This window comes from Camelus ferus, chromosome 19 (genome assembly GCF_009834535.1).
Source record: "Camelus ferus isolate YT-003-E chromosome 19, BCGSAC_Cfer_1.0, whole genome shotgun sequence".
Lineage (NCBI taxonomy): Eukaryota > Metazoa > Chordata > Mammalia > Artiodactyla > Camelidae > Camelus > Camelus ferus.
Window position 1 is genome coordinate 42,277,863 of NC_045714.1, and position 15,146 is coordinate 42,293,008.

Below are 15,146 nucleotides of genomic sequence, written 5' to 3' on the forward strand. Positions count from 1 at the left end.
TTTATGCTTATGTTGCAGTTATGTAAAAATAACACCTTTCTCTGAGTTTGGAGGAGGTTAGTAATAACTGTTAAAAACCATTTGGGAAAAAGAATGGTTGACTTCATTTATTTAATTGTTCTATTTAACAGCCCTCTCCCTACAGGGGGAGGGGGAAAAATGCAGGCTGAAAGACTGAGTTAATACCCAGTCTTATGGTGATAGGGACCCCAGATGGCAAGATCAGTCATTAAACCTCACTTGCTGGCTATGTTTTTTCCCATTTCTGGGAATTGTTCTAAAGTCTCTCAGTAACTGATAATCCCATTTTGGGGCTTGAAAACATACAACGTAGCCAGTAGTTTCCTGATGGGACCATCTGCATGCCTGTTCAGAATCTGTTCAGAGAGTGTCTTAACTGAAAAACATTTCCTTTTTATGTGATGTGTTTCAGCCTAAACAGTAAACATTATCTGAATGAATGTGATCCTCTAGTTCTTTCTTCTCCCAGACACTCTTACACATTTATATTTTCCATTACTATTTAAAAATACTTGTGGCATTGTAGTCTTTCCCTTTCCTTCTACACCAAAGGCCATTTGCTTTAAGACCCTGAGTTTATCTTGATTGCCATCCTATCATGTCCTAGTGTTTATGTATTTCAGTCATTCCTATGAGTCACATTCAATTATTTTTCGGGTAAACTTGGGCTCTCATTATGGTCAATAGCAGCTTTTTGACTTCGAGCAAGTGACAAAACCTGTTTCAGAGTTTCCTTGATTATAACTGGAAGAGGCCAAACCAAACTGTCTATAAAATTCTTTCAAGTTCTGCCATTCTGTAAGTGATTTTAAAATAACTCAAAACTACCTTTCATAGCTATATAAAACTTGCTGAACAGAGGCTTAAGTTATCTCGAATAGTTAGGACAAAGGAAAATATTCAGAAGAGTTTAGATTCTGTTGAGCACCCCACCTATGGAATAGCACATTTTTATCTGGATATGTGTGTGTTTTGAAGTTTTATCTCCTGTGTTGGTGAATTATACTTGTTTATGTTCGATCTTCTTTTTCGGTGCCACTGTGACAGCTCATGTAGGGTCGCAGTTCAAAAGAACCATAAAGAAATACCATCCTAGAAATTGGTAATTGTTGTAGGACTTTCCAAATACTTGCTTCTTGCTTCGTAATTTTGTGTATGCAAACAGCAGTGATAAAGTATTTCCCACTAGACTCAATCAGGAATTTTCCTCTCAAATTGTATATTAAGTATTTAATATAAAAAGTCTCCTATACCCATTATTTGATAGTATTAGAAGAGGTTTAAAGATGAGTAGATTTTAAAGTAAGTGAGGATGATGTACTGGGATTACTCTCTATAGTAGTGCTTTCCCAACTCCCCTGAGGCTAAAAAAGTACAGTTTCCCAGACTCTTCCTCTGCAGAGTGAGTGTTTTAACTTCTCCAGTAATCATGTATCAGGACATTTTAGGAAATACTGCCCTAGAGAAAAGTGCCAGTAAATTTTTATTCATCTATCAGATTGAGAGTTTTGGACTTAAGAACCTCTCCAGTTCTAATATTCTATAATTCCAATTTTTCTTCTTAATGCCCCCACAAAACTATTCCTAGAAATGTGATTGGTCCTTATGTAAGTGTTTTCTCCCCGTGTTTCTTTGTAGGATGGTAAATTGAAAAAACCCAAGAATAAGGATAAAGATAAAGATAAAAAAGTTCCAGAGCCAGATAGCAAGAAAAAGAAGCCGAAGAAAGAAGAGGAACAGAAGTGGAAATGGTAACATCTCAGCGCTGGGTTAAAATTTCAGCTCTTTGATTCTACAGCCTAATTAAATAAGAATGTTGAGTTTTTAAAATTAATAGCCTGATGTTTGAGGGAAGAGGGAAGTACTTAAAAGAATCTCTCTAGAATAGCATTCTAAAGTAAGTTTTCGAGGTCCTGGTGAGAGCATTAACTAGCTCTCATCCTATTGGATCTCAAAACTAGATCCCACCCTACTGAACAGAATAAACTACAGAAGTCCTCTATATGAATGAAAATTTAGCATATGAAGAAAGTTGCATTTAAAATGATAGGGAAAAGGTGGATTATTTTATAAATCATGTTGGGAAAATTGCCTATTAAAAAAATAACCTCCACAAGAAACGGGTGAATATTTTTATAATTGTAGAATAATGAAGAGCTTTTGAAGCAAGGCATATAACCGGAGCCATAAGGAAAAGATTTATAAATTTGATACATCAAAATTAAAATCTTCTATATGGCAAATAAAGAAACTCATGCCATTAAAAAAAAATTCTAAGGGAAACCAAAGTGCAGAGGGCTAAAATTTCTAAGATGAAAAAAGGTCTTTTAAAACAATGAAAGGAACAGTCTGATAGAAAAGTGAAAAAAGGCAATTAATGAAAATAAACGATTAGTAAATATCTTAAAAGATGGTCATCCTCACAAGCAACAAAGAAAGATGCAAAGAAAAATAATAAATGAGACTTCTTTTTGTTTAATGTCTCTCAAATTAGGAAAGCTTATCTAGGGTTGTAAATGTGAGAAAACAGGCGTTCTTCCCTGTGGGGATTGAGGATCCAGTCTTTAATGGAGGATAATTTAGCAATTGCAGGTTACTTTTTGATATTAGAGTTTTTAAATAAATGTATTTTTTAACACCTTTATTGTGGTATGGTTCCTATACAGTAAACACTACATATTTCAAATGTACAATTTGATGAATTTTGATAGATGTATATACCAGTGAAACCACTACCACAATCAAAATAGCTAACACGTCTATCAGTCCCCAAGAGATGCAATTTTCGAATTCCCAATTTATCCCTTCCCATCCCCTCTACCCCCTGGTAACCATAAGTTTGTTCTCTATGTCTGTCAGTCTGTTTCTGTTTTGTAGATAAGTTCATTTGTGTCCTTTTTTAGATTCCACATATAAGCGATATCATATGGCATTTTTCTTTCTCTTTCTGGCCTACTTCACTTAGAATGACACTCTCTAAGTCCATCCATGTTGCTGCAAATGGTGTTATTTTATTCTTTTTATGGCTGAGTAGTATTCCATTGTATATGTATACCACATCTTCTTTATCCAGTCATCTGTCAATGGACATTTAAGTTGTTTCCATGTCTTGGCTATTGTAAATAGTGCTGCTGTGAACACTGGGGTGCATGTGTGTTTTTGAATTATATTTTTCCCTGGATATATGCTCAGGAGTGGAATTGCTGAATCATTTGGTAAGTCTATTTTTAGTTTTTTAAGGAATCTCCATGCTGTCCTCCATAGTAGCTGCACCAATTTACATTCCCACCAAACAGTGTAGGAAGGTTCCTTTTTCTCCACACCCTCTCTAGCACTTACCATTTGTAGACTTTTAAATGATGGCCATTCTGACTGGTATGAAGTGGTATCTCGTTGTAGTTTTGATTTGCATTTCTCTAACAATTGATATTGAGCATCTTAACATGTATTTTTAATAATGATTTTTCTTAAAACTTTGTATTATTTAGCTGCTGCATCAGTAATACATGATTTGTATTTATGTTGAAGAAATTCAAATGATTTAGAGGTATGTGAGTTAGAAAAAAATGACAGTTCCCTTTCCTTCTTTCTCCCATTCCCATTTTTCTTTTCCAGTTGTGAGGTACCACTGTTTGTAGTTTGGTGTGTAGAATTCCAGACCCATTGGTATACATTTACCCTATAGCTTTTATAATTTAGAACAATAATCTCTCCAGCACCTCTGAGGAAACATCAGTGATCAGGGCGGTGGCTACATGGAGCTGAGCTACAGCAGCAGAAACATTCAGCGTAGCTATGTGGTTGGCATTGTTGGTGTAGACATGCCTGGAGTTAAAAGAAAAGTGTTGAGAAAGAGAAATACAGAGCAAAGGAATCCTAGGCCCTTCCAGGGGTCAGAGTAAGAAAACAAAAGAACATTTATTTTTATTCATATTTATTTTTTTCTTTGAAACTAATCCGAGTTTTTAGTGATAGAATATTGAAAGGTTTTTATCACCTTAAATAAAAAAATTTTTTTAAGACAGAATGAAATGATTGTATAAATCAGGGGGCATTATTGGAAGTGGTGAGTTAGTAATTCATTAGTCTTGTTATTTCCCTCAGGGTTCTGCGGTGGGTGTGCAGTAAGTGTGTGTTGATTGTTGAATGAACCAGTTCGTGTCTTTGTCATCACAAGCTCCCTGCTCTCTTCCCCCTTCCTTTGGCATCTTGGCTCTTGTTGGGCTTGGGAGCAGATGTACTCTTTTTCTGATCCAGCCTTGTGTGTCTGGGTGTGGAATTAGGTACGCTTGAAGGGTCTAACAGCCTAATTTGGCTTTTTTGTTTGAAATTCTTGTCAGTGTTGCCACACATTAATTATGAGAGACCATGATTTAATGGCTTTTATTCTTGTTTTGGTTTAAGTTAGTCTTAAAATGACAGAACAGGAATGATTGGCCTCTTAACCAATTACTTGTCCTTTCCTTCTATCACTATAAGCTGCCTGTTAGATGCTGAAGTCAGTGGTGCAGTCCTCAGTGATTGTCCCTGACAGGCTACTTGGGGAGTTTGAATGGCAGATACTCTAATTTTTAATGTTCTCACTAAAGGAGAATTACACAGTTTGCCAGGTTGGCAAATGTGCACATCTTTTGCTTCCCCCAAAGTCTGTAGATTTGTTCATCCTGCCAAAAAGAAAGTAACTTTGAGCCTTTTCTCTCCCTCTTTGGTAATTGTGGGGATGGGAGAATGGTTGGGATCCCTGTGGATTTCCTTACCATGTCATATTTTCTTCATATATGAAGAAGGTTTCATATATATATAGCTTAATTCATAGAAACAAGTGGTGTTACAGGTGGTGGCAGTGTGCTCAGGCTCATCCATAAAAACCTATTTAGCCCAAATTGCCCTTATTTTTAATGTGACCCATTGTAGCTGTATAGGGATTCAGCTGTGCTTTAAGTACACTTGTGTTGGGGCTGACCTGTTGGAACTAAGTCCCATGTTTACACTAAATAGATGATTTTTCGTGAAAAGACTTAGAAATTGGGGAGTTTGTTGCTGGTGTTGGGTGAGATTAAGTACATGTTTTTCTTAATTTTCCTGGTCAGACGTTAATGGGGGCCTAAAAGGCCAACACTGTTGTTTTTTATTTGTGTAGTAGTAGTTGTTGATCCAGTGATACCAGCCTGTTGGAGGATATATTCTTTCTGTTTAAACTAAGGATTTAGTATTGAGTGAGTCTCTCAATTTGCTTAAACAGTAAAGAAGTTACTGGGAGTCCTCAGTATGAACATGATGGAATAGAAGAAATTATAAAAAGCTTGGAATTTTAGTTAAAGAAGCAGTGGAGTTGATGAGAAGAATGGAACCAAGTCCTAGGGCAAAGGAAAACATGACATTCTGGATTCTCACATAGTTATTCTGTGACTGCTATTGATAGGCTTTTTGTAATTGCTCTTACATACATGCACACATGCACAACATATGCTCATACATATGCATTTTCTCCAATTTGGAGAGTACCAGATTCTGTGGGTGGAGTGGTTTCTGCATCCAGGCCTTTCTGTGTTAACATCTAGTTGAATGATCCTACCAGTTTCCTATCTGCAAAGTGGTAGTGGTAGGTTGATTATAGAGGATCCTTAATGTTTTTTCCAGGTCTAAGATTTTATTAAATCTTGACTTTGAGAGTTTTTTGAAAAATTATTTTTAACGGTGGTAAAATACAAAAACATACAATTTACCATCTTAACCATTTTTCAAGTGTGCAGTTAAGTGGCATTAAGAACATTCACATTTTTGTGCAGTGATTCCCCACCACCATCCATCTCCAGAACTCTCTTCTTCTTACCAAACTGAAAATTCTGTTAAATATGTTTCCTTCATCCTCCTTTTCCCCTTGCCAACCACCATTCTGCTTTCTGTCTCTGTGATTTTGATTACTGTAGGCCCTTCGTATAAGTGGAATTGTGCAATATCTGACCTTTTGTAACTGGATTATTTCACTTAACAAAGTGTCTTTGAGATTCATCCATGTTATAGCCAGAATTTCCTTACTTTTTAAGGATGAATAATAATCCATTGTATGTATGGACCACATTTTGTTTATCCATTCATCTGTTGGTGAATACTTGATTGTTTCTACCTTTTGGCAGTTGTGAATAGAGCTGCTACGAACATTTGTGTACAAATATTTGTTTGAATACCTGCTTTCAGTCCTCGAGTATATTCCCAGAAGTGAAATAAACTAGATCAAATGGTAATTCTATGTTTAACTTTTGGAAGAACTGCCATATTGTTTTCCACAGCTGCACCCGCTTACGTTCCCATCAGCAGTGCACAAAAGTTATAATTTCTTCATATCCTCGTCAACACTTGTTATTTATGGTTTGTTTTTGTTTTTAATAGTTGTCCTAATGGGTATGAGTAGTATCTCATGGTTTTGATTTATATTTTCCTAGTGATTGGTGATGTTGAGCATTTTTTCAGATGTTTACTGGCCGTCTATAATCTTTGGAGAAATGTCTATTCAAGTTCTTTGCCTATTTTTTAATTGGGTGGGTTTGTTTTTTGTTGAGTTGTAGTTCTTTATATAGTCTAGATAATTAACTCCTTATCAAATATATGCTTAGTGAATATTTTCTCTCATTCCTTAGGTTGCCTTTTCACTCTGCTGATTATGTCCTTTGATGCATAGTTTTTAATCTAATAGTCTAGTTTATCTAATTTTTCTCTTGTTGCCTCTGCTTTTAGTGTCATATCTAAGAAATTATTTCTGAATCCGGTGTCATGAAACTTTTGCATTATGTTTTCTTCTAAGAGTTTTGTAGTTTTAGCTCTTACATTTGGGTCTTTGATACATTTTGAGTTTATTTTTGTATAGAGTGTAAGGTAAAGGCCCAATTTCATCCTCTTGCATGTGAATATCCAGTTTCCCCAACACCATTTGTTAAAAAGATTCCTTTCTCCACTGAACGGTCTTGGCACCCTTGTCAAAAATGATTTGACCGTATATGTTGATTTTGGTTTTATAGTAATGCTATTGTTACAGCATAGTTTTGATACATGTAATTTTTATTTGATGTTTCTGGATTTCAGAATATTGGAGTTGGGAAATGGTGGGAAGTAATAGACTATGCATAATTGACCTTCAGAATAATTCTGTAGGTCTGTAGGGCTTTTCATTTTAAGACAGAAATAGTGAATATTAAAATCTGTGACTCTTTTAAGTATTCTATCTATAAGACAACTGACTGACTCTTTAAAAAACAGAATGGTGTTGGTGATGGTGAGAAGATCGGTCTAATTCTAGAGAAAGAAAGATTTAGACATAACCCATTGCAATGTGTGGTCCTTAATTGTATCCTAGACTATAAAACACACTTTGGATATAATTGGAATTATTAAATATGGTCTGGATATTAGAATGATACTAGGGAACTATTACTTTTGTTACATGTGATAATATTATTGTAGCTATATGAGAAAATATCCTTATTTTTATAGAGATGTTTGCTAAAATATTTAAAGGTCGATATTATATCTGTAATTTGCTTGAAATGGTTCAGAAAAAAAAGGAAACTTAGCATAACACTAACAATTGTACATAGGTGATGAGTATATGGTATTCTACGTCTTACTCTCTGATTTTCTGTATGTTTGATCGTTTTTTAAATAAAAAGTTTTTTAAAAAGTTGTTTCCACTGCGCTTTACATTCACTTGTCAGTGTCTCCTAGATTGCTCTAAATTACCTGTAACTACCTTAAACTCAATATACCCCAACTCAACTATTATTTTCCAGTGTTCTGTTCCATTATGTACTTTCTCAGAAGATTGTTTTCCCCTGTACCTTCACCTGGCATCTCCATTCCCAAGAGGCCTTTTCCTGTGTATCATCAGCATAAATAATACCTCTGTCATGTACACCATTGTGGTTTACTATTACACTGTTGTGATAACAAAAAGCTGTTTTTATTTTCATCCTGATTCGTTGCTGAGTAATGATCTCATGTACCCATTATCTTTGAACTAAACTGCTGAAATGTATTTTCCTCCACTCACCTGAGTATTCCATCTTACTTATTGTGAGTATTGGCTTTTTCAAAGTGAAAGATACTGATTATTTTGACCCAGGCCTTGAATGTGGGGCCCAGAGTCATTCCAGATCACCAGTCAATTGAGCTGATAATTATTTTGACATTTAATAGATGATAATCTTTATATTAGGTGAAGTGATCACTCAGTGAGATTGTACTTTGTCTTTGAAAGGTGGGAAGAAGAGCGCTATCCTGAAGGCATCAAGTGGAAATTCCTAGAACATAAAGGTCCTGTATTTGCTCCACCATATGAACCTCTTCCAGAGAGTGTCAAGTTTTACTATGATGGTGAGTTCCAAGGTTGTCCAATTCCTGGCCAAGGAAAGAGTTTGATTCTATTTAGGAATAGAAAGTGAGGAAGGATCTTATGCAGAATATTCTTTTTTGTGTACTTCATTTTGGTTTTTTGTTACCATGTAGTTTGAGGGAAGGGTAATCAGGTGTTTACTTAAAGGCCTGTTTGGTGCAGAAAAAGTGCTATGAAAAAGAGGCTATTAATTTCTTATCTACATGGTCTCCAAAAGGTCCATCTGCATAGCTCACAGCACTTGGACCACAAGCTAAATGTTTTTATCTGAACTTTTATTTCTAAAGCTACTATTAAAACAGCCTTACCTGAATGGTAGTATTTTATTTTAGTGATACAATGCTAGCTGACAAGCTGCTCATCACTAGAAATAGTATTTAGTACTCAGTTGAGGGTTAATTAGTCTACCCTCAACCTCTAGTTGGAGCTGGTAGGTGTCTATCACTCACTCTACATAGCACAACACTATGCCTTTGCCCTTTGTGCAGTCAAGTCTGAATAACTGCTTTGAAAAGATGTCCTGCCTAGTTCTCTTAGAACCCTCAGAATTTTCTATTAACTGTCATTGGTATTTCTGTCCTTGGGTTGAAAAATTTGAGAGTAGTCTTTGATGCTCCCTTGTTGGCAGTGTAGCAGTGTGCAGAAAGTAATGTGCTACTGATTTCCCTCATTGCAAGAGTTCTCTCCAGAAATGGCTAGAGTGTTGTTCCTCAAACCCTTATTTGCTTTAGATCCACCAGGTGGATCTGGGCCCTTTTAGTAGGTGTAGAATGGTATTGAGTGCTTCTGAACCAAGTGGTTTACTGAACAAACTTTGAGAAGCACATGGCAGGAGAAATGCTGAAAATGCTGTCCACCAGCAGTGGCCTCAGGTCATGGATGCTTATAGGTCAAGGGTGGTAGTTTATACGAAAAGGCTGGGTCTTGCTAGTGAGAGATACATCAGACTTGGCAAGCTGGAATTCATTTTTTAAAAATTGTATTTATTCAGTGTGCCTGTCTGTATACAGACACCCAAGACCCAGCAGTGGACAATATTGACAAATCCCTGATCTCATGGTGTTTATAGTCTGTCCCTTATAGCCTTAATGACAGTTGCTTGCATCAGATAAACATTCTGACCTGTATTAACTGAAGAGCACAGGACAGAGTTCTGCAGTCAGCCCTCACAGTGGGTCATTCCTGGAAACTCTTAAATGTGACCCAAAGCCAAAACTCCAATGAAGAGAAGGAGCCTAGACAATCAAACATGCAGTTATTCTGTAACTCTAGTCTGGGTTTACCAAGAGCTTTAGAAAGCTCAACTGGTAAAGCCTCACTTTGAGGTTCAAAGTGATTGGAAGGGAAGTTAGATTATTTTCCTTAGCCTTTGGGTTTCTCTTACTTTTCAAGATAGGAAGCCAGGTTGTAAACTAGTTATCATTGGTTGCCCTGGCCCCTTCCCATATTCCTCCTCAGTCCTCCGTTACAGGAGCTCCAGCTCCAGGGCTCTCACGTTTTCTCAGTTAGTCTTCTTTCTGGGGTTTCTTTGGTTAGGTAAACTCCCACCCTGCAGTAAGTTAAGAAGTCTGACTTACTGGTCCAAATTGTTACTGTCAGTCCTGTCTACTCTCTAGGGAAGATAATTCTCAGACTCTAATAGCACCTGCCAGGAGGTCGGGCATGAGCTGGCTGAGGCAGTGAATGGCCTCTGAGAACCTCCAGTTTTCAGCTCTGACTCAGCATTTCTTCTTCCTGGAGCTCGGCCATTTCCACAAAGCACTATCATTGCCAGGAACCTTGAAGTCATCCTCCCTACCCCTCTGCTGCTAGGAGCTGTCATTTCATCTTTTTGACAGCTTATCTAAAACAGGAGATGTCAAACTTGCTTCCTCTACTGGAACAAAATTCAGTAAAATTTCCCATAAAGTCTCCTTTTTCTGTTTTTGTTTTGTTTTTAAGTACTGTTAATATTTAGTTTATACCAAATAGACCCAGGAACAGTTTACATTCTTGCTTGCCATTTTATTTTATTGTTAGTGTCTTAATGTTTTCCCTTATATTGGAAGCATGTTATAACTTAACTGGCAACGCTGGTTCAGACCTGAGGTGGGGGATTTCTGCTAAAGTGTAGGAAATCCTTGAAAGCCTGTCCTCCCCAAGTGTCATCTTTCAAAGGCACATGGGCAGTTGAGAGGGAAAGTGGCGCCACCTATTGGCCTTTTAAGTTATGGATTTCAAGCAGGTTCTGTCTACACTGAAAGTTTCAATTTTGGGCTGCAATTCCCTACATCCCTACAATCGGGGATGATAATTTCCCAACCATCATGAGATGAGATGTTCTCTGAGTTTTGGAATGAATGTATTTCTTGTTAAGTTTTAGTTTTCTACAATGAATGTGAAAATCCTTGGTACCTATGTAATCGTAAGACAGTGGAGAAACATGTGTACAATGCCAAGAACTCCTGACATCCCTGTGCTCTGGATGAGTCCTTTTTCCCTGAGAGAGGCAACCTCGTAATGCCTGTGTTCCAGAGCATCTCAGACTCCACTGTGTACACAAGCCATCTTTGGGGGTCTTGTTAAAATGCACTTTCTGATTCATTAGGTCTAGGGTGGAGTCTGAGATTCTACATTTCTACCAAACTCCCATGTGATGCCAATACTGCTGGTCTGTGAAGCAAACTTTGAGTAGCAGGGTTCTAGAGGAAGGTCTTGTTTAGCCTTTTCATATGGGATATCTGGGCTTGCCTGCTTTGAATATATATTTTTTATTCATATTCCACCCACCTAACTTTAAGAAGAAAGATGCCTATTTCTTTTCCCCACAATTCCTTTCTTCCAATCCCTGCCCTATCCTTTCCTCCCCTTCTTGAACAGAAGCTGTTTAGCTTAGCAGTGGCAGGAGTCCCTCTGAGGATTTGATTTTTAAAAACCATTGAAGAGGTGTAAAGGACCCTGCTTGCTGAAAGGAAAAGGAAGAGTGACTGGGCCTCCCCCAGGTCATCCCTGTTCTGAGCAGGCTCCTGGGAACAATTTACTGGCATAGTCTCCAGAGAATGACCCAGGTAAATATCTGATAAAGAGAAGGAGAATTCATACAAGTAGATAAAAATCAGTATACTGTCTTTGTTGTTGTTGTTACTGTGTGTCACCAGACCTTTATATATATTCCTTGGGAAGGTAAACCATTATTACAGCAGCCGTCTCCAGAGCCGCAGTGTTTACACTCAGAACATGAATACTCCACACCTTATTTTTTGGAACTACTTTTTTCTCTAGGTAAAGTCATGAAGCTGAGCCCCAAAGCAGAAGAAGTAGCTACATTCTTTGCAAAAATGCTCGACCATGAATATACTACTAAGGAAATATTTAGGAAAAATTTCTTTAAAGACTGGAGAAAGGTATTGTAGCCTATGTATTAATATCCTAGCATCTTGCAAAAATAATGATCAAACTACTAAGTAATAAGCTATAATTTTATCCCCAAAAAATCCCTGATGTAAAACTTGAGTTTTATGAATTTTGTTGTATTAAAGTGGTTTTTTTTTTTTTTCCTGTTCATTTACTATATTATACAGGGTTTCTATCCAACAAGAATACCTACGTTTCTTTCCTCCTAGCTCTCATAGGGCTGTAAGGGGCTGTTTATCAGATCAGGCCAAACAGAAAAACTTAGCTCCAGTTGCACAAAAGGAAGTTTTTCTCTGCAGGACTGCTTGCTCTCTGTCATTGCAAAGAAAGATAGATAGGTTAGTGTTGTCCCATTCCCTCTTAATTCTTGCTCACTAGCTTTGGGTACTTTCTGCTCTTAAAACCACATATCCTATGTCTACCTAGGTAATTTTAAACAATTTCATTATTCTCAATTTGAATAATGTGAACAGAAGCCTAAGCTGAAGTTTACCTTCTGAATAGCCCTGGAAGTCAGATTTAATAAATGAATAGAGCAGGGATAGTGTTTCTAAGAGAGAATGAATAGGGGACTATTTCTCTCATTATTAAAATGAATGATATATATTCATGTGTCTCCAGCTGGGACATTCATATGCTTAAGGGACTGTGGCAATATGCCAAGGAGTCTAAGAAACTACGTAAGAGTTTCCTTTTTCAATGAGGTCATTTGACGTGCTTTTCTATCAAATATATATTTTTATGATAGAACGAAGTAGTAAAATTGTCTCTCTCTTTTTTTTTTCCTCCACCCAAAACTCACTCAATTTAGATTGACTGCCTCTCCAGATACCTTTTGACTGAAAGTGTGATCCTTTGCTATAATTGCAAAGAAACCTGAGGTCTTATCAGTTCTTCTTTCTTCCCTTTTCTTTTAACTAGGAAATGACCAATGAAGAGAAGAATATTATTACCAACCTAAGCAAATGTGATTTTACCCAGATGAGCCAGTATTTCAAATCCCAGTCAGAAGCTCGGAAACAGATGAGCAAGGAAGAGAAACAGGTACTGCAGAATTTCTTAAACCTTGGAAGAATTTGGGGGTTGTGATTAGTTTATCTAATTTTCTTCTTGGTTCTTACAGAACAGTTTGACTTCAGTAATTTCACATGGCTCTATAACACCTTTGGGATTCCCAGCCTAGTAAAGTTTAAATTTTCTTAAGGGTTTTATGTAGACTGAAAGTTATGAATAAAGGACAATGTTTAATGGCTCAGTATAAGAACTCTAGTGTTCTCCTGACTAGAAACCAGCCAGTAGCTCCAATAATACAATATTTAAGGATGGGCAGATCTGACCCACAGTGGCTCCTGGATATTAGTGATTTAAGACAGATAAAATAATATTGGCCATGTACACTCAACACACACACTCACCACCTGCTCCCTACCGCACCCCCCGATCTTTGATCTCTCTTACTCTGGAATCTAGCCACACTTACCAGTCTTCATCTTCTGGTTTTGGCCAGCCTCATTCCTGAAGGATCTTTCTAGTATCCAGCTGGGATGTCACTTTTTCCTAGAGTAGTGGTAGGCAGGCTATAGGCTGTTTATTTTTATAAGAATGTGTAATTGGAACTCAGCTACATCTACTTGTTTACGTATTACCTGTGGCTGCTTTCATGCGACAGTGGCAAAGTTGAGTAATTGCAGCAGAGGCTGTGTGGCCCTCAAGCCTAAAAGATTTTCTATCTAGAAAAAGTTTGCCATCCCTTGATCTAGAGGAGTCCAGTCTGGAGTTAGGTTATTAGTATTATTATTTTAAATCAGAGGTCCAGAAGTTAAGGATTTTAAGGAATTCTTTGCAATTCAAAGCTTTATATTTTCAACGTAGTAAACTTGTGTGTTTGTATAATTTAAGCCATTGTCTTTATATAACTCTTTTACCATAGAATCATCAGAATCTTACCTGCATCAGACTTTTCAGTCTCAGCTTAGTCTTCTCCCCAGTATTCCAAATTAGTGAAATTAGGTTTATTTTTCACTTCAGGGTTTTTCAAATTAAAAACCGCTTTAGGGAAGTTTTTGTAAGTGTCACCTTGTCAGAGTCTCTGCCAGGGATACCTGTTGCCAGCAAGTTCAGGATCTGTTTCTACTCACAAGGCAGCAGGACTTAGTTCAGTTGAATTGCTAAGTATAATATGAATACAGAGTCAGCAGAGGGTACGGAGGCTCCATATCCTCCCTTATTGGAGCAAGGATCACAAAGTATAAAATACATATACCCATGTGCTGGGGGAGAATCCATAATAGGTTTGTTTGCACTTGAAAACTTACATGAAATGCTTTTCACATGGGGGAATTTTATTGTATTTAAGTTTAAAAATCTCTTAGGCTTTCCTTTATTTGAATTAGTTTCTTGTAATTTTTAGACTTCTCTCTACCTTGACATGTTCTCACACAAGAGCTAAGAATGTCTGAGTTGAGAATGGTGGTTTGACTCTCTTTTGTGTATTTCCTTGCTATCTTCCAGAAAATCAAAGAGGAGAATGAAAAATTACTGAAAGAATATGGCTTCTGTATTATGGATAACCACAAAGAGAGGATTGCCAACTTCAAGATAGAACCTCCTGGGCTTTTCCGTGGCCGTGGCAACCATCCCAAAATGGGCATGCTCAAGAGACGGATAATGCCTGAAGATATAATCATCAACTGTAGCAAGTGAGCACAGTTCATCCTTCGGCGAGAAATGGAGTGGCGGGCTTCTTTGTTCTTGGTAGTTGGGAATTTCCCCCATGTTACAGAGGACTGTTTGGGAGCTGCCCAGTGTTTCTATGTTTAGACCTCCAAGTGTTTATCATATATTGGCTGGTCAGGAGGAAACTTGGAAATACATGCTCAGCAGATTTATCCACTTCAGGTCATAAAAGGTGAAATTGTTCCTCATGTCTCATTTCACTGCTCTCCTGCTTTATTTCCACAGAGATGCCAAGGTTCCTTCTCCTCCTCCAGGACATAAATGGAAAGAGGTCCGACATGACAACAAGGTTACTTGGCTAGTCTCCTGGACAGAGAACATCCAAGGTTCCATTAAGTACATCATGCTGAACCCTAGCTCACGAATCAAGGTAAGTGGAAGCTAAGAGTTGCATCAGTTAGTGGGGCTGATAATCTTTCTTTTTGTTGTAATGTAATGTTCTCAGCCTTGAGAATCACTTGGACAAAGGAAAAACCCTCCCCAGAAAAAGAAGGCAAGTACTTTCATGGTTAGCATTATCTGGTGATCTCCCAAAGATACATCTATTTTCTGCATCACATTGTAATCTTATTCATTTATTAATTCACAAATGTTTACTGAAATTCCAATA

The 15,146-nt window shown here is 37.3% G+C and overlaps 1 protein-coding gene across 1 annotated transcript in view; it reads left to right on the plus strand.

The window, feature by feature from the left end:
* The window catches only part of TOP1 (DNA topoisomerase I), a 79,609-nt gene that overhangs the window by 46,384 nt on the left and 18,079 nt on the right, over window positions 1–15,146 (plus strand). The window contains exons 8-13 of the mRNA XM_032462316.1: window positions 1,660–1,772; window positions 8,273–8,388; window positions 11,669–11,790; window positions 12,722–12,844; window positions 14,312–14,499; window positions 14,762–14,906. Coding sequence (XP_032318207.1) covers window positions 1,660–1,772; window positions 8,273–8,388; window positions 11,669–11,790; window positions 12,722–12,844; window positions 14,312–14,499; window positions 14,762–14,906 — 807 coding nt within the window. The remainder of the gene's footprint in view (window positions 1–1,659; window positions 1,773–8,272; window positions 8,389–11,668; window positions 11,791–12,721; window positions 12,845–14,311; window positions 14,500–14,761; window positions 14,907–15,146) is intronic.